General features: G+C 40.3%; 1 protein-coding gene across 3 annotated transcripts; it reads left to right on the plus strand.

The window, feature by feature from the left end:
• Window positions 1-6,544: 6,544 nt before the first annotated feature.
• Window positions 6,545-14,535, plus strand: GLRX2 (glutaredoxin 2). Of its 3 annotated transcripts, none has more exons than XM_047703726.1 (4): window positions 6,545-6,755; window positions 10,432-10,495; window positions 13,209-13,385; window positions 14,253-14,535. In XM_047703726.1, exons 2-4 carry the CDS (start codon window positions 10,433-10,435, stop codon window positions 14,382-14,384), a joined length of 372 nt encoding a protein of 123 aa, XP_047559682.1. In that variant the 5' UTR covers window positions 6,545-6,755; window position 10,432; the 3' UTR covers window positions 14,385-14,535. The 3 variants fall into 3 exon arrangements, with proteins under 3 accessions (XP_047559682.1, XP_047559681.1, XP_047559683.1); XM_047703725.1 differs by lacking the exon at window positions 6,545-6,755 and adding an exon at window positions 6,954-7,150; XM_047703727.1 differs by lacking the exon at window positions 6,545-6,755 and adding an exon at window positions 10,268-10,286.
• Window positions 14,536-18,050: the final 3,515 nt, after the last annotated feature.

The raw sequence follows: 18,050 nt of genomic DNA on the forward strand, positions 1-18,050 counted from the left end.
AGAACTATAGGGAGTGCAAGATGTGTTAACTATTTCATATAGTATTATCGGGGAAGAACTCTCTGATAAGCTGCTTCATTATATTAAAAAAAGAGCTAGAATGGATTGATTTAAATTTGATTAGATGTCCTCCTAAGTGATTGGACTCTTTTCTCCCATATCATATTGTTGTAGAAACCATTAAACTTTAAATTAGCTAATTCAGTATGAGTAATAAGATCATCATAATTTTCTTCTCTGAAAACTATCAACCTACTGTTCTGACCAAACATTATTACATTTCCAATGTAAATTTATTTATACTGTATTTTGTGACATTTATTAATTTTACTATTTTAAATTTTAAATCATACAAAGTTTTAAATGTACAGATTTTTGTTTATTCCTGCAACTATAGTGAAAACTCAACAGGTTTTTTTTTAATTTCTTTTTTTTTTTTTTTAGTAATCTCTACACCAAACATGGGGCTCAAACTCATGACTCCGAGATCAAAAGTTGCATGCTCTTCTGACTGAGCCAGCCAGGAGCCCCCAAAACAACAGTTTCTTAAATAAATTTAGCATTAAACAAAGCAGATTTTCTGCCTTATCTTGCCTTCATTCGCACAAAGGAGACAATAAATGCATATATACCCATGTACAAAGCCAGTTAGTGATAAATGTCTCAGAGAAAAATTAAGCAGAGTAAAAGTATTATTTTAGATAAGTTTAGCAGGAAAGTCCTCTAAAATTAAGGGGAATTAGATTAGGTTTAAGGGAATTTGATTAGATGCACTCTGTTGCATTGTTCCCTAATACTTTTGTATCAATCCTAAAAAGAGACTTGGTGGGACCCAACTACCACTGTAGCTTTTTTTTCTTTTTCAATTTCTCAATCTATATTTCTCAATCTATAGTCTGAACGAAATAATGTTACTAAATTATGAACATGAATTTACTTACTATGTGTCTGTGTTAGATTTTGCAAGACATATCTTTTATTCATCTGCATCAATAGTTAAAACTCCATAATATTAGGTAAATTTTTAGACTCAAATATGATTATATTCATCAGTAAAGCTGAAAACATAGTTCCCCCACTCATTCTCTCTCTTTGAATTTGTAAGAAAAGTAAGAATAAAAACACAACTTTAGCCTTCCTTTGACAAAAAGAAAATAAGACTGGACAAAGCAACATTGACCTCTCCATAGAGATCGAAGAGACAAAATTTCGGAATGCAAAGGTTAGGAAACATCTATCGCAAAATGCTATTTGTTCAACACCAGATGGCACTCTGAGTTAGTCATAAATTTGTCTAGTGCAAGGCTTACAGACCTTACAGACCCGAGATCTTTAAAAAAGTAATTTGCTCACACTTCAAAAGAAAACATATGTTCTGGTCTTATTATTCCAAATCTATTGACCCAAAGACTTAAGGACATACATTTTATGGATATAGAAACGACATAGAAGGGAGAAAATAGGGGTGCCTGGGTGGCTCAGTGGGTTAAGTCTCTGCCTTCGGCCCAGGTATGATCTCAGGGTCCTGGGATCAAGCCCCAAGGATCGATCCCCACATCAGACTCTCTACTCAGCGGGAAGCCTGCTTCCTCCTCTCTCTGCCTGCTGCTTTTCCTGCTTGTGATCTCTCTCCCTCTGTCAAATAAATAAATAAAAGTCTTAAAAAAAAAAAAAAAGGAAATGTGCTTGGTAAAAAATAAAAAACTTGTCAGATAAATATTTTCATTAGAATATACTGGATGCTATTTCTTCAGTGAATTGAGCCAGTAAACTTACCACATTTTTAAACAGAACTTCCCCTAATCTATGATATATCTTTCATTTCCTTCATAAATACATATAGAACATTCTTAGTTCAGGAATATCCTGCTCCCAATTCTTCCATATAGATATATAATACTATCTAGTTTTCCTTCCCCTGTTCACTGGGCTTGGATCATTTAAGTATATTTCAATTTGACACTTAAAAATTCTGAAGAAATCCTTAGATAATCCTTTCCATTCCTACTATTTTGAGAGATATTCTACCCACCAAAGTATTTTTTATTCCTTTCATTCTTGAATTAGGAACCTAAACTATATGCCTTCTGAGTATAAGAACTTCAAATAATATCGGACACCTCCATTTGTTACTACTACCTTTGTTTCCATAAAAAGACCAGATAGGTCCTTGTAGTATAATACAAATGTATATTTGGGTTTTAATTTTTTTAAATTTGTTAAGGTTGTTTTTGTTTTTAAGATTTAATTTTTAAGTAATCTCTACACCCAGTGTGGAGCTTGAATTCACAACCCCCAGATCCAGAACTGCACCCTCCATGAACTGAACCAGCCAGGCACCACTATACTTGGTTTTTCTGTCACTGGCTCCTAAAACCTTTGGAATTTCCTTAAGGATTGAGGAGTCTTATTATTCATAGCAAGTCTTTTTTCCCTTGTACCTGTGTTTATGGTGATTAAGTGATTCTTGATGTCCCTTAGTTTCAAGAAAGGAGTGGCTATCCTTAAGGAACTTCCAGTTCTGCCCCCCACCGTCCTCTACCCTTTACCCTTCAGGGGAGGGGAAGGCACTGGTGATTGAGTTCAAGCACCAAGGGCAAATGATTTCATTAGTCATGCTTAGCAATGACACTTTGATGAAAACTCCTGAATGACAAAGTTTGGGGGAAGCTTCTGAGTTGGTGAACATTGATTTCCTGGAGGGTGGTGCACCTGAGGAGAGTATGGAAGTTCTGCACATGACCTTGTTCAACCTTGCCCCCTGCATCTCTTGCATTTGCCTGTTTCTGAGTTGTATCCTTCATAACAAAGCTGTGATTATAAGTATAGCATTTTTCCAAGTTTAAGGAGTTCTTCTTGCAAATGATTGAACCTGAGGGAAGGTCATGATAACACCCCAATTTGTAGTTGACCAGGCAGAAATGCAGGTAGTTAGGACATCCCATTTGTGGCTGGTGTTGAAGTAGAGGTAGTCTTGTAGGATTTAGCCCTTAACCTGTGGGGTCTATACTAACTCCAGGTAGTTTGTGTTAGAATGGAATTGAACTGTAGAACATTCAGTTGATATGAGAGCATTGGAAAATTGGCTGTTGTTTTGAAAACAGTCCTTCTTACGTCTTCCTATGAAATCATGTGTTTTTTCTACTTTGTACTTGTTGAATGAGAAACTTTATAGTGATAAAAGGCTTATAATAAATTATAGTAATTATATTTTAAAGATTTATTTATTTATTTTAGGTGGGAGGGGCAGACTCCCCCAAGAGCATGGAGCCCAGTTCGGGGCTGGATACCACAACTCATGAGATCATGACCTGAGCAGAAACCAAGAATCAGATGCCCAATTGACTGAGCCACCCAGGTGTCCCTTCAGTAATGGTTTTAAACTAATGTGATTTTAATTATAGCTGCAGTGTATTTGGGAAACAGACAAAAAGGAGAGACATTGTTTAGTCTAAAACAATGCATGGGCGCACATAAATTTTTTTTATCTTTTCAGATGGGGGTATTGAACAGTGATGTCAAACTAAAAATATGACATCTTTTTTTTTTTTTTAAAGATTTATTTATTTATTTGACAGAAAGAGACAGAACACAAGCAGGGGAAGTGGGAGAGGGAGAAGCAAGCTTCCTGCTAAGCAGGGAGCCTGATGTGGGACTTGAATTTATAAAGTCCCTTTATAAAGTCCTTTATAAAGGAGAATTTATAAAGGTTCCCAGGTGGCTAAGGTCCACAGGTTGGACCCAGTATAGAGGACCTCCCATAAGTGCCGTTTCAAGTGAAAAGATTTCTTAATTTATTGATCTTAGCAGTGTTTAAAAAAACAAAAACAAAATGGAGTTTTGTGCTAAGGTCCAAAATGGAGTACTTGTGCTAAGCCGTTGTCACCAAACTGAGAATACTTAATACCTAACTTAATTGCAGTTTTAGCCTTTCCCAGGAATATAATATTAGTAGGTTAGTTGGGAATTTCCTACTTATTTATTTATTTAAAGGTATTTATTTATTTATTTGACAGAGAGCACAAGCAGAGGGAGCAGCAGGCAGAGGGAGAGGGGGGAAAAGCAGGATTCCCACTGAGCAGGGAGCCCAATGTAGGACTTGATTCCAGGACCCTGGGATCATGGCCTGAGCTGAAGGCAGCCGCTTAATTGACTGAGCCACTCAGGTGTCCCACTGGTTGGAAGTTTCCTGGTGAGAACCAGTGATGTTATCTGCTTGATAGACCTTTTCTTCCCCAAAGACAGGTGATAATGCCTGAAATACTCCTTTCATTTCATTATGACTTCCTGCCCTACCTCCTCACTGCCTTTTAAAGTCTTCCATTTTGTACAGCATCTTAGAGCTCCTTTCTGTTTGCTATATGAGATGCTGCCCAATTTATGAATCATTGAATAAAGCCAGTTAGTTTCAAATTTACTCACAGCTGAATATTGTGGTTTTTTTTTTTTTAAAGATTTTATTTATTTATTTGACAGACAGAGATCCCAAGTAGGCAGAGCAGCAGGCAGAGAGAGGGGGGAAGCAGGCTCCCTGCTGAGCAGAGAGCCCAATGTAGGGCTTGATCCCAGGACCCTGAGATCATGACCTGAGCCGAAGGCAGAGGCTTAACCCACTGAGCCACCCAGGTGCCCCTGAATTTTGTTTTAACAGTAGCTTTCAACCCTAGGCAGGAGATAAACCTGTTCTGAGGTTTAAAAAAAAAAAAAAAAAGTATGAGCTTTACTTGACAATTTAAGCAATAAAAAACAAGTTGAAAGAATATCTAAAGATATGTTAATTCTTCTTTTTTTTTTAAATAAAGATTTTATGTATTTGGGGCGCCTGAGTGGCTCAGTCATTAAGTGTCCGCCTTTGACTCAGGTCATGATCCCAGGGTCTTGGGATCAAGCCCCGCATCAGACTCCCTGTTCAGCGGAAGCCTGCTTCTCCCTCTCCTACTCCTCCTGCTTGTGTTCCCTCTCTCACTGTGTCTCTCTCTGTCAAATAAATACACACAATCTTTAAAAAAAAAAAAGATTTTATGCACTTATTTGAGAGAGAGAGATAGCACAAGCAGGGGGAGCAGCAGGCAGAGGGAGAAGGAGAAGAAGCAGGCTCCCCACTGAGCAGAGTCTAACTTGTGGCTTGACCTCAGGACTCTGGGACCATGATCTTGCTGAAGCCAGAGGCCCAACTGGCTGAGTCACCCAGGCGCCCAAGATATGTTAATTCTTTTAATTGTTCAGTCATGAAAAAAAAAGTACAGAACTCTTAAGACTGTATTTAATCATTTATTCTTTATCTACCCATACTGGCTATCCCCCCCTTGTGTTCACACCATACATTTAAGCAAACAGCCAGCAGGCATACTTGTAAAAGCACTATCATAGACATCATAATCATGACCAAGAATCATCAGTTCTGTGGCTACCCAATCAATGAAACACAAAGAAATTGAAGGTTATAAATACATTATGCTTAATTCAGATATAACACTTTTGTTTAAAGTACTTTCATTTGGGAATCCCTTTTCACAATCTGTCCAGTGAATTCTGTACTTAACATAGGCTGTACTATATGGAAATTAAATTGTGACATGACTGTTTCACTTCATAGTGGCCTCTATTTTGTAAGACAGTTTACAACAATAAGGTAAAATTTTACTTCGAAACAAAAATAGGGGCGCCTGGGTGGCTCAGAGGGTTAAGCCTCTGCCTTCGGGTCAGGTCATGATCTCAGGGTCCTGGGGTCGAGTCTTGATTGGGCTCTCTGCTCAGTGGTAAGTCTGCTTCTCCCTCTCTCTCTGCCTGCCTCTCTGTCTACTTGTGATCTGTCAGATAAATAAATAAATAAAATAAAATAAAAATCCCACAGTAAATTTCCTAAATAGCTATCTTTGATTCAAAACAAAACCAAACCCCACAACACTACAGATTACATATCTTAAATTTTTAATTTTGGATTTATGAAGAGTGACTTCACACCTTTTGGGGTATTTGCTTTTGTAACTAACTTTCATCCGTTTATGAAGTAATGAAACAACTCACTTGAAAATAGGGGGAATAAAACCCCATCAGAAACAAGACGTTCTAATTTTGTAACCTGGTAACGCGAATCTTAAATTTAGCTAGTTGAATATGAAGGATCGAAAAAGGTCTGGATTGTTCTAATAATTGTTTAGAATTTTAAAAATACCATATTTGCCCTCTGACCTTAACAGATTTCAATGTCTTCAGTAAATAAATAAAGACCTACCCCCCCTTCCTATATAGTGATGCACAAAGCCCTGTCATTACCACGAGTGCCACAATATTGTCCTTAGCACTCAGCTATTTGCACAGTCATGGCAAAACACCTCTGGGCCAGTTCAAGTTTTATTTTCTAATTTCATTTTCATTTATAAACACAAATTTTGTTTTCTTTGGAAGGAATGTTTTACGTTGGATTACTTTTTTCTTTGAATTCTGGATGTAAAATCTAATAATCCCACGATTTATACGGGCTGTAGATCAGCAGCCTAATTTTAAGATGACATAGTTAGGCTCTTCACCGGCAGAAACACCTGTCTGACCGGAAGTTGTGATGACGCTACTACCTTCATGTAAACATCCCAGGCATTTCGAGTCTCTCTTTCGGACAGTCATTTTTCCCTCCGTTTCGCCAGAATGTCGGCCACAGTCCCCACGCGTCGTTTCCACCGGCCCGTGGGCCTTTATGAGCGTCCCTAACCCCTAAAGACAGGAGCGGGGCTGGGCCGAGACCTCGAAGGCAGCAGGTGAGGCGTCCGCGTAGGCCGGGACGGCAGTTTAACCACTCGTGTGCCGCATTCTCCCCGCACACCTGCTCTGCGCGCTCCGGCCGCCGGGCCGCCTGCGTCGGGAGGACTCACGCGTTCGCGACGAGGAGACCGGCTGCGGCTCGGGCAGCCCCGGGGGGCGGGGAGAGGCAGGGAGAGGCGGGACCGGCCGCGCAGGGGCCGGGCGTGCGGAGGCAGAGCCGGCCGGCGGAGGCGGGCTTTCTCCAGCCGCGGTCGCACCCTTTCGGCTCGCTGCGTCCGGGCGCTGGGACCATGTCTTGGCGCCGCGCTGCGCTGCGGGGGACGAGGCTGGTTCGGAGCTGGAGCTGCTCGGCGGGCCGGTTCGGCGGGGTAGTGGGAGCTGCGGCCTCTGGGTACGGGGCGCGGCGGGCAGGGCACGGGGTTTCGGCGTGGCGCGGAGGCCTCGCAAGGGTCTGGACCGAGCCGTGGGCGCCTCTTTTCCCGGCGCCGGGTGGGTCCTCGGAGGGCGGCGGGAGCCCGGGCAGTGTAGGCGGTGAATGATGCCCTAAGCCGTAGTGCCTTCTTACGGATCGTGTGACTCTTCCATCGAAAACACCCGAGTTGTGGTATTGGGGGAGCTTGGAACCTCCCGCCCCCCCGCCCCGTCTAATAAATTGGGATTTCAGATAAACAGCGATTAATTTTTAGTCTTAGTTTATCCGAAATATTGCGCGGATTATATTTAGACTCGGCAGTTACTCGCTTTTTATGTGAAGTTCTAATGTAATCGATCGTTCTGCATTTTTATTTGCTAAACCTGGCAACCCTCCTGCAGGAAGTGAAGGGGGAGCTTCCTGCTAAAGGGCCCAGTCTTTGAGGATGGGGACTGTGACTTCCTCATGTAGATGTCGCCTCTGGCTAGAACGAGGATTGCTTTCCCTGTGCTTCCCGGCCTCCAGGAGGAGGTGGAGGACCCCCGCCCTGGGCTGATGGCTGTGCGGCCCTTGGGCCCGAGCCGGTGCTCCATGGTGGTTCTGACAGTTCCAGTGTCTTTGCCTGCCACTGCGCACCCATCCCTCTGTGTTGGAATCTCTTCCTTCCTACTTGGTTTGGTAACTCCGATCAGTTCAGCCAGACTGTAGGAACTGTTGATTACCTTTCTATTCTGAGCTGGTGACCCAGTCCATGAAGGTGCTGACTACGTGGTGTTAACTATTTGACTGAGTGTCCTTGAGCCCCTGATGTGTTTTTCCAATGATGTGCATCCCTGGGACATTTAGCCTTTCGCCTACTTAGTATATAGCAGGCGCTCCATGAATGTGGCATGGCTAATGGGTGCATCAGTGTTGAAGTGAAACGGTTCTTGTGCGTTTCTCTGTTGACGTCTCTTTTCTTACTAGGTAGTAACTTTTGCCAAGCTCAGCCAGAATTGAAGGAGAAAGGTGCTTTCCAGAAACTTTTATTTGGGAGGGTGGGGGGTGATATTTCAGATCCACCTCAGACCTCCTCTCACTCCCCAAGATAACTTGGGTATGAAGGTTTTACTGGAACTCCTGCTTCAATACGAAATACTGTGGTAGGCAGTTTGGGGATGACGGTTAGATGCTGGACCAGAGATGAACAGGACTTGTTTTCTTAGTTGATAAGCCAGATAGGCTGCTGATTTATTACACCAAAGCACCTTCTTAGGTCCAGGCCATGCCCATTGATTAACTTTTTTTTTTTTTTTTAAAGATTTTATTTATTTATCTGACAGAGATCACAAGTAGGCAAAGAGGCAGGCAGAGAGAGAGGAGGAAGCAGGCTCCCTGCTGAGCAGAGAGCCCGACGCGGGGGCTCGATCCCAGGACCCTGAGATCATGACCTGAGCCGAAGGCAGCGGCTTAACCCACTGAGCCACCCAGGCGCCCCTACTTTTTTTTTTTTTGGTTTATGCTCCAGGAACTGGTCCTGCTTTTTGTTTAACTCACATCATCTACCCTCCATCTAAATTGGTTGCACTCTCCCTAGCATGCTATTCCTAATCTCTTCTTGAGATAAGTACCCAGGCCCTTTTTGTTTTAAAGATTTCCTTGCTAACTATTGGGAAGCAAGAAATAGTAGATTGTAAACATTGGGGAGTTCTAATGTTATAATGTTCCATTGGAGTAGTTCCCTCTTCTCTTTGTAATTACTGAAGGTCATGTTTGTTACAGGCAATCTTATTCTGTGTGTGGGCATGGCTATGTAGATCAGCCACTCATCATCCAAGGATAAAATGTAAAAAATCCATTTAATTATTATTATTATTTTTTAAGTAAGTCCCACTGTGGCACTTAAATTCATAGTCCTGAGACCAAGAATCACATGCTATACCAACTATGCCAGCTAGCTGCCCCCAACATTTAAATTTTAAATGCTCTCGAATGAATGAAGTGTTTGGAAGGAGAAGTTTTTCTGTCAAAACTTGAATTTGGAACGTAATCATGAGGAGACTATTTTTGAAAATATTTGAAACTTCAGTTATCTTATTCTCTTAATCTTTAGGTTTCGAGAAATTCTCTTTTGAAGCCCATATTCTATGATTCTTTTTGAAGATTTGTAATTTTTCTCTAACTAGTTTACATCAGGATGTTGTATATGGTTGGGACAGGGCAATAGGTCCTGGCTGATCAAGAAAGAGAAAGTGGATGGGGAAATGTTCTAGGAGTAGAGAGAGAGATTTGATGATATAAAACTGGTCAATATTTTAGTGAATATATTCCTGTTACAATGAATGCCTCCTTTTACAAGCTCCCAACAGCTGGGTTTTAAATAATACATACCTAGAGGGTCCATGTAATCAGGAAATGATAGTGATAGTGTTAAATATTATTGAACATTTACTGTGATCAAGGCACTGTTCTGCTTTCTATCAATTCATTTATTTATTTTTATTTTTTATTATTATTATTTTTCTATCAATTCATTTAATCTTCATAAAACCCTTTGAGGTGGGAGTGACTGTTGGTTCTACTTTACAGATTGGGAAACTTGGATCTATGAGTGTTGTGGTTGACATACCTTAGTTTCCTTAAAATTTTTGAAATTTTGTAGGTTCTCTGTGTCAAAGTGTTCATGGAGATTTGGCATATTTTAACATAAAAATGAAAACTTTTAAAAAACTAATGGTCAGGTCAAGGTCAGTCATTAGGACAGACTGTTTGAAATTTGGTATTCAGAAATAAGAGTGTGCCAGGCTTTACACTAGGTTAATATGGTTTCACCAATTAATTAAGGACATTGGTAGGCTAGAGAAGCACACAGTCCCTTTTGGTTTTTGTAAACAAGTACTTTGTAAACTGGTATTTTTTTTTTTAAAGATTTTATTTATTTATTTATTTGACAGACAGAGATCACAGAGAGGCAGGCAGAGAGAGAGAGAGAAAGGGAGAAGCAGGCTCCCTGCTGAGCAGAGAGCCAGACACAGAGCTCAATCCTAGGACCCTGAGATCATGACCTGAGCTGAAGGCAGAGGCTCAACCCACTGAGCCACCCCGGCGCCCCTAGACTGGTATTGTTGTACTAGTAATAAGTAAAACTCTTTTTTTCTGTTTCATAGATTTGGGTATATATTTGCATATCAGGTTTTCATTAAATGGATCTCATTTCTATATTATCATTAATGATTATCTTTAATGTTTAAAGCTGCACTGCCTTTTAAAATTCTTTTTAGGATGGGGAACAGCACATCATCATCTTTGGGGAAGTCAGCAACTGCTCCTGTGAATCAGATTCAAGTGAGTGATGTGGGAGACATAGGAAAAAACTTTCCTCTGTAGAAAAAGAATTGTGTTTTACACATTTAATATGCATATTCAATATCCAACCTGACATAGTTTGGCAAATGAATTACTAAATATATACTTTAAAATGTGCTATCAAAATAATCCATGTGACAGAAAAGTTCTAGATCATATTGGTAGCCAAAATTTGAGGTTTATTATTATTATTATTTTTTTTAAAGATTTTATTTATTTATTTGACAGAGAGATCACAAGCAGGTAGAGAGGCAGGCAGAGAGAGAGGAGGAAGCAGGCTCCCTGCTGAGCAGAGAGCCCGATGCAAGGCTCGATCCCAGGACTCTGAGATCATGACCTGAGCCGAAGGCAGCGGCTTAACCCACTGAGCCACCCAGGCGCCCCTATGAGGTTTATTATTAATGGAGTCTTTACTCCCTCTAAGTTGGGTCTGTGAGGTTAGCTCCTCCTTTCCCTCAGACCTACCTCCGTCTCCTGTTGATACCAGTCAGGCTGCCCTTCGCCAGGGATACTGTTTGGTTTTGGCCTGGGAAGCTGCTTCACAGCTTTCTCCCCCAACACAGAACTGAGCGTGCTGTAGTTACTTTATAAATGATCCTCTTAGTGACACGATTCGCTGCTGTGTACTGTTTTCCTCTCTTTCACTGCAAAACGCAGTTAATTCTGCCTCAGAAAACCTTCTTTTTTATGCATTTCTTCCCTCGAGGTCCAGAAGACACACTCATGTTTTTCTTTCTTTGTTCCTCATCACCAGCCATGACAACATAGATAACATTTCTGCCTTTAATTTATTTGGCTAAAAAAGTATTCACTCACAGCTGATGAATGTAACAGCAATGCTAGAAACCTGTTGTGAGGGTTCCTTCTTTTTTTTTTTTAAAGATTTTATTTATTTATTTGACAGATCACAAGCAGGCAGAGAGGCAGGCAGAGAGAAAGAAAGGGAAGCAGGCTCCCCGCTGAGCAGAGAGCCCGATGTGGGGCTCATTCCAGGACCCCGGGATCATGACCTGAGCCGAAGGCAGCGGCTTTAACCCACTGAGCCACCCAGGTGCCCCGTGAGGGTTCCTTCTTAAAGTGAGAATACAAAATGATGAAAATTTAGCTAGGTTGAGCCTGAGGGAGATGAGGAGGGTTGTTTGAGACACTCTGGCCTGTTATCTTGAGTTTCAACTCACTTTGGAATCTCTTCATCGGTGGGGTGTTTTTTTTTTTTTTTTTTTTTAAGATTTTATTTATTTATTTGACAGAGATCACAAGTAGGCAGAGAGAGGAAGGGAAGCAGGCTCCCTGCTGAGCAGAGAGCCAGATGTGGGGCTCGATTCCAGGACCCTGAGATCATGACCTGAGCCTAAGGCAGAGGCTTTAACCTACTGAGCCACCCTGGTGCCCTGCATGTAACTTTAGAATTACTTTGCCTTGGTACTCTACTTTCTGATTTTTGGCTTTCATTTTGAAGGTGTTGCTTATGACCCACATAAGAACAATATAGATGCTTGGGTGCTAGACTTATCTATTCAGAATCCCTTGAAGGACCTGGACATTCATGTATTTAGAAACAAAAAAGAAAACAAACTTCACAGGCATGTAGATGCATAGGAAAATCTCATGGTCTTTGTGATAAAGGCCTGGAGAGTAGTTTCCAAACCAGGCTGATACTAGACTCCTCTGGGAAGTTAAAAAAAAAAAAAAAAGCTTTTGGGGCGCCTGGGTGGCTCAGTGGGTTAAGCCGCTGCCTTCGGCTCAGGTCATGATCTCTCGGAGTCCTGGGATCCAGCCCCGCATCGGGCTCTCTGCTCAGCGGGGAGCCTGCTTCCTCCTCTCTCTCTGCCTGCCTCTCTGCCTGCTTGTGATCTCTCTGTCAAATAAATAAATAAAATCTTTAAAAAAAAAAAAAAAAAAAAGCTTTTGACTTCTGCCTGAAACCCTTTGAATCAGCATTTCTGATAGTAGCTTTTCCAGGAACAAGAATATAAGAATGCCTTATCAATACTGTCATGACAATGACAGTTTTTTTTTAAACTATAAAGATACAAAGGAAGGAGTGAAAGTTGAGGGGTAAATTGTTTTTATACCTGGATCAGTGAAAGCTTTACATTTTAAATGGAACTCGTATTATCAGTCCTCACCATTAAAAGTAAAGGAAGGTAAGGAGTTAGCTCCTGAACACCTACTGAGTATTTAAGAGGCAGTGTAACAGGGTTAAGTGCCTGGTCTGTAGAATCAGACTTGCCTGGGCTCAAATCTCAGCTTTCCAGGTCTTATTAGGTGAGGACTATGACTAAGTCACTACCTTCTTCACTTTCCCCATCTGTGCCTCACTTTCCCCATCTGTAAAGTAGATATAATAATATGACCTTTCTCAGGATTATAGGTTTACATGAGCTAGTAAAGATTAGATGTTAAGAATTGTGTCTGGCATACAGAGATGTTTGCTGTATATGAATTGGCTATGATTATTGTTGTTATCACTCCATGCTAACTTTGCCTCTGTTATAACCCATTTTTTTCCCCCTAAAAACATCCCTTTTAAATAATATTCTCAATCTGCAAATGAGAAAATAGATGATGGAGACTTAATTTGAGCACTGAATCATGAGTCTCCAAATGAGTCTCCCTTTCCACTATAATGGTTTCTTCCCAGAAGGTAATGTCTAGAGTTAAAAAAATTTTTTTGTTTGTTTGACTTCAGGAAACAATTTCTGATAATTGTGTGGTGATTTTCTCAAAAACATCTTGTTCTTACTGTACAATGGCAAAACAACTTTTCCATGACATGAATGTTAAGTATAAAGTGGTGGAATTGGACATGCTTGAATATGGAAGTCAATTTCAAGATGCTCTCTACAAAATGACTGGTCAAAGAACTGTGAGTGTATCCTCTATTGCGTTTTTCCTCCAAATAAATGGTACCTGGGTCACCTACTGGCCTAGGCCCTTATGTTATGTAAAGTGAGCCAAGCATTCTCTGTCTCATCCTCTGAGAATCTTTTTTGGATAAAGAAATGGCAGATCTGGGACCAAGATTCAGAGACTGAGAAACAGCAGAATTCATTATTTTATTTTTATTCTTGCCATATTTGTGTGTGTGTGTGTGCGCGCGCGCGTATGTTTTGACTAGGAGGGTGGGGTGATGGTGTTGTCATGAGTGCTTGCCTGTGAAACTTGAAGATCCTCCTGGAGTTTTTCTCAAGATGAAATCCTTTCTCCCCTTGCTTAAACAGTACAGACCATGGGTCAGTCTTCAGCTGCTGTGCTAATAGGAGTGCTTTAGTTCTTCATGTTTTTAGATTTCTGAAATTTGTCCAATCATAGGCATTTTTTCAGTGAAATGCATTGTCGGGAAAATACATAATATTGCCATTTTCCTTCTTGTTTGTATATGCCTGGAAGGTGTTTATAAATAATAATTACAGACTGTATTATTTTACCTTTTATGTGCCATAGCAGTTAGAAGGAAAGGTTTGAGTGTCAGACTGCCCTGGATTTAAATCGTAGCTCTGTCATTTGCTATCATTGTGATTTGGGGCAAGTTCCTGTGCCTCATTTCCCTCCAAAATAATGTTAAAATTAGTACCTACCTCAAGGGTTTTAAAGATTTAAGTATTTTGTGAAAGAGCTTAGTCTGCTGCGTGGCCCATAAAAGTACCTAGAGTATGAGCATCCATTATTATTATGTGAAAGGTCTTATACTTCTGACGGTAGAGTGACACCTGATCTTTTGTTTATCCAACAGGTACCAAGAATATTTATCAATGGAACTTTTATTGGCGGTGCAACTGACACTCACAGGCTTCACAAAGAAGGGAAATTGCTTCCACTAGTTCATCAGTGTTATTTAAAAAAAAGTAAGAGGAAAAAATTTTAGTTATGCAGGTGCTCATTACGTTGCTAGTAAAATGTCAGTGATTTAAAGTGATAATGCCTGATAATGCCTTTTAAATGTTTGAGGATGTTTTAAATATGTAAATTGTCTTCCTGAAAAAGTTATAAAACAATAAATTGCTGTGGAAATCTCTTCTTCCTACTTGCCAATTCTTGAGCAAAGGGGATGATATTTAAAACTACAAGGGTGAAATTGTGTCAAAAGATAAGGAAAGGGGTCCTTGGGTGGCTCAGTCATTAAGGGTCTGCCTTCTGCTCAGGTCATGATCCCAGGGTCCTGGGATTGAGCCCTGCATCAGGCTCCCTGCTCAGTGGGGTGACCTGCTTCTCCCTTTTCCTCTGCTGCTCCCACTTGTGCTCTCTCACTTGCTCTGTCAAATAAATAAATAAAATCTTTAAAAATAGAAAAAAAATATTTTGGATACTTGATTAATCCAATCCCTATATCAAACTTATCAACAAGAATTTTATTTATTTTTTAATTTCATTTTATGTTTTTAAGAGTTTATTTATTTGAGAGAGGATGATGAGAGAGGGAATACAAGCAGGGGGAGTGGGAGAGGGAGAAGCAGGCTTCCCGCTGAGTAGGGAGCCCGATGTGGGGGCTTGATCCCAAGACCCTAGGATCATGACCTTAGGCAAAGGCAGATGCTTAATCAACTGAGCCCACCAGGTGCCTGTCAACAAGACTTTTTTTTTTTTTTCTAAAGATTTTTATTTATTTATTTGACAGAGAGAAATCACAAGTAAGCAGAGAGGCAGGCAGAGAGAGAGGAGGAAGCAGGCTCCCTGCTGAGCAGAAAGCCCGATGTGGGGCTCAAACCCAGGACCTGGGATCATGACCTGAGCCGAAGGCAGCGGCTTAACCCACTGAGCCACCCAGGCGCCCCTCAACAAGACTTTTTAAAGTGCACTTTCTGGGAAGCATTTTCCTAGCTGATCCCAGTCAGTAGAGCGGATTGCAAATTCTGGGAAGAGAAAAAACTTCCTCAGAGGTGGGAGGACAGTGCATTTTGAGTGAAGTGCTTCTGCTTTCTGATCAAGATGGACCAAGGAATCTGGGACAGTTCTGCGGGAGACATCTGGTGGCTTTTTTTGGCCATATGCCATCAGTGATGCTTCATACATGGATTTATTAAACTGACATTAGGAGACCTTGGTAAAGCAAGATTTTGAATTATTTCATTCTCGTGTGGTAAATTAGAACACTGGAATGGAACAGAGAATAGCATGTCCTTTAGTCCTTTATTTTGCATTGTGCCAATGAGAAATTTTACATGCTAGGTTATCTTCACCTTCAAGACCTCTTATAATAAACCAGTAATCTAGTAAGTAAAATGTTTCTCTGAGTTCTATGAGCCATTCTAGCAAATGATTCGTTCCAGGGTCCTTGGAACCCTTAATCTAGAGCTGGTCAGTCAGGATAACAGGTGACAACCTGGATTTCAGACTGGTGCCTGAAGCAGGGTTTGAGGGGCAATCTTGTAGGACTGGGCAGCTGCCCTGACATGCCCATTCCAGATAACCAATACTTAGTTTTAACTGAAAGGAGCTAGTTACAAAACCTAGGGTTATGGGGGAGGGATTTGGATAGGGACTACAATAAACCACTAAATCCTCAGTGAAAGAAAATCATTCCTAGTACTTAAACAGTGATTAATACCTATTAGATAGATCAAGACAGAGAAGTGTTCAAAACACAAATCACATTTTCTGGGTATGGCCAGTAGGTAGGTGAATATCTTGGAACATAAATTCCTTTTTATATAATATGGATAATACCATTTTCCTTAGTATTTATTTTGAGAAATGGAAATAATGCAAATCACATCACACAGTGCTTAGTATAAATAGACTTTTCAATATGTAATGGCTATTATAATCACAGTGGCTCAGAAATACAATTATCTTGTGGACCCATCAGGATTTTCCAATGTCCTAGTTAAGATTTTAGGGAGGGGGATTTACATTTCTCCTCTTTTCCCATGTCTTATCTTGGGCTGTTATAGCAAGTTTAGACAAGAAATATTTCTCAAATTTCTGGAGGCTGGGAAGGCCAAGATCAGGGAGCCCGCTAATTTGGTTTTGGTGTGGGCGCGCTTTTTGGTTTGCAGATGGTCATCTTCTGTCTCTGCAGCAGAAGACAGAAAAAAGCAAGCTCTCTTGTCTCTTCTTGCAAAGGCACTAAACTATCATGAGGGCTTCACCTTTAAGCACTAATGACCTTCCTAAAGGGGCCCCATCATCAAATACCATCACACCAGAAATCAAGGTTTAACATACAAAATTTTGGGAGACATTTACTCCGTAATACCATTCTTACAGTTTGATAAAAGTATAATACAAATCTAAGGCAAAACTAGGTAAAAGTTGTCTCAGCAGCTATTTTTCCAGAACAAAGGCTAGAAGAGAATGGTGATCAGTTCAAGAAAAGGTGATGTTATCTTTTTTTTTCAGTCTTTTTAATTTTTAATGTTAAGATTTAGAAAATAAACTGTTTACTGTAGCCAGCTAATATGAAAAAATTGACCGTTTCTCACTTTATCATTAATCAATTTATCCTTGAATTGCCCAAATATCTAATAGGGAAGCTAAAAAAACTGTTGAGAAAAAAATTGGTCTTTTGTCTAAATGGATCTGGATTGTTTACTAATATTATAAAAAAATACCAGTTGAAAATAGTTTTGAAGTCACGTCTTCTTGACAAGGTTTATTAAATATTTTTTTAAACTTTAAAAAAAATATTAAGACAGAAAGCAGAGGTGGGGTGCAGGGGAGAGACTCCTGAAGCAGACTCTCTATGGAGCAGGGAGCTTAACATGGAGCTCGATCCCAGGACCCTGGGATCATGACCTGAGCTGAAATCAAGAGTGGGTTACTTAACGAACTGACCCACCTGGCACTCCCTATTGTTAAATATTTTTTAAGCCTAGTTTTCTTTATCCATGAAGAAATGCTAATTTGTGATCTTACTTTCTCCATATAACTGCTGTCATCTTTAAATAGAGAACTGTAAGATCAACCAAATGTTCAAAGTTTTGGTAGGTATATTCTGATATAACTTGCTTCTACTCTTATGTATTACCTATATGCTCAGATCTTAGAAGTTTTCAGAAGTTACGGGAATTCAGAGAGAAATGTCTGCATTGGCACTAACACTTTTTTTGTTTACATAATTGATTTTTGGTGTTAACATCACTTTTCCGAAGGGTAACTCTGAGTAATTTCTTCACAAAAGAAACCTGTTGGAACTCTTTAAGAATGCGCATTTTGGTTAAATCCAGAAATCTACTGGGAAAAGAGTCCTCAACCACACGTATTTTAAAGATATAGTTAGAGGCATTATAAGGCTAATGTTAATTATCAAACTAATTTTATCTTATTGAAATATTATAACAGATTACTGATAGCCTTAGATTTTATAAGGCATATTATAACCTTAAAATTCTTATTTCTTTAAAGAAATGAAAACTGCGGTGCCTGGGTGGCTCAGTTGGTTGAGTGTCCACCTTTGGCTCAGTTCATAATCCTGGAGTCCTGGGATCAGCCCCGCCTTGGGCCCCTGCTCAGTGCGGGGGGAGCTTGCTTCTTACCCTCCCTCTCAGATAAAGAAATCTTTGGGGAAAAAAAAAAAAGTGAAAACCATTAC

The sequence above is a fragment of the Lutra lutra genome, chromosome 15 (assembly GCF_902655055.1).
Source record: "Lutra lutra chromosome 15, mLutLut1.2, whole genome shotgun sequence".
Taxonomy (NCBI): domain Eukaryota; kingdom Metazoa; phylum Chordata; class Mammalia; order Carnivora; family Mustelidae; genus Lutra; species Lutra lutra.

What these genes read in the sequence shown, in the direction of transcription:
- GLRX2 (XM_047703725.1), top strand. Translation starts at nt 7,050, where the DNA reads ATGTCTTGGCGCCGCGCTGCGCTGCGGGGGACGAGGCTGGTTCGGAGC. An exon ending in GTGGGAGCTGCGGCCTCTGG is followed by an intron (nt 7,151 to 10,431) that starts GTACGGGGCGCG and finishes AATTCTTTTTAG; the next exon opens with GATGGGGAACAGCACATCAT. An exon ending in AAATGACTGGTCAAAGAACT is followed by an intron (nt 13,386 to 14,252) that starts GTGAGTGTATCC and finishes TTTATCCAACAG; the next exon opens with GTACCAAGAATATTTATCAA.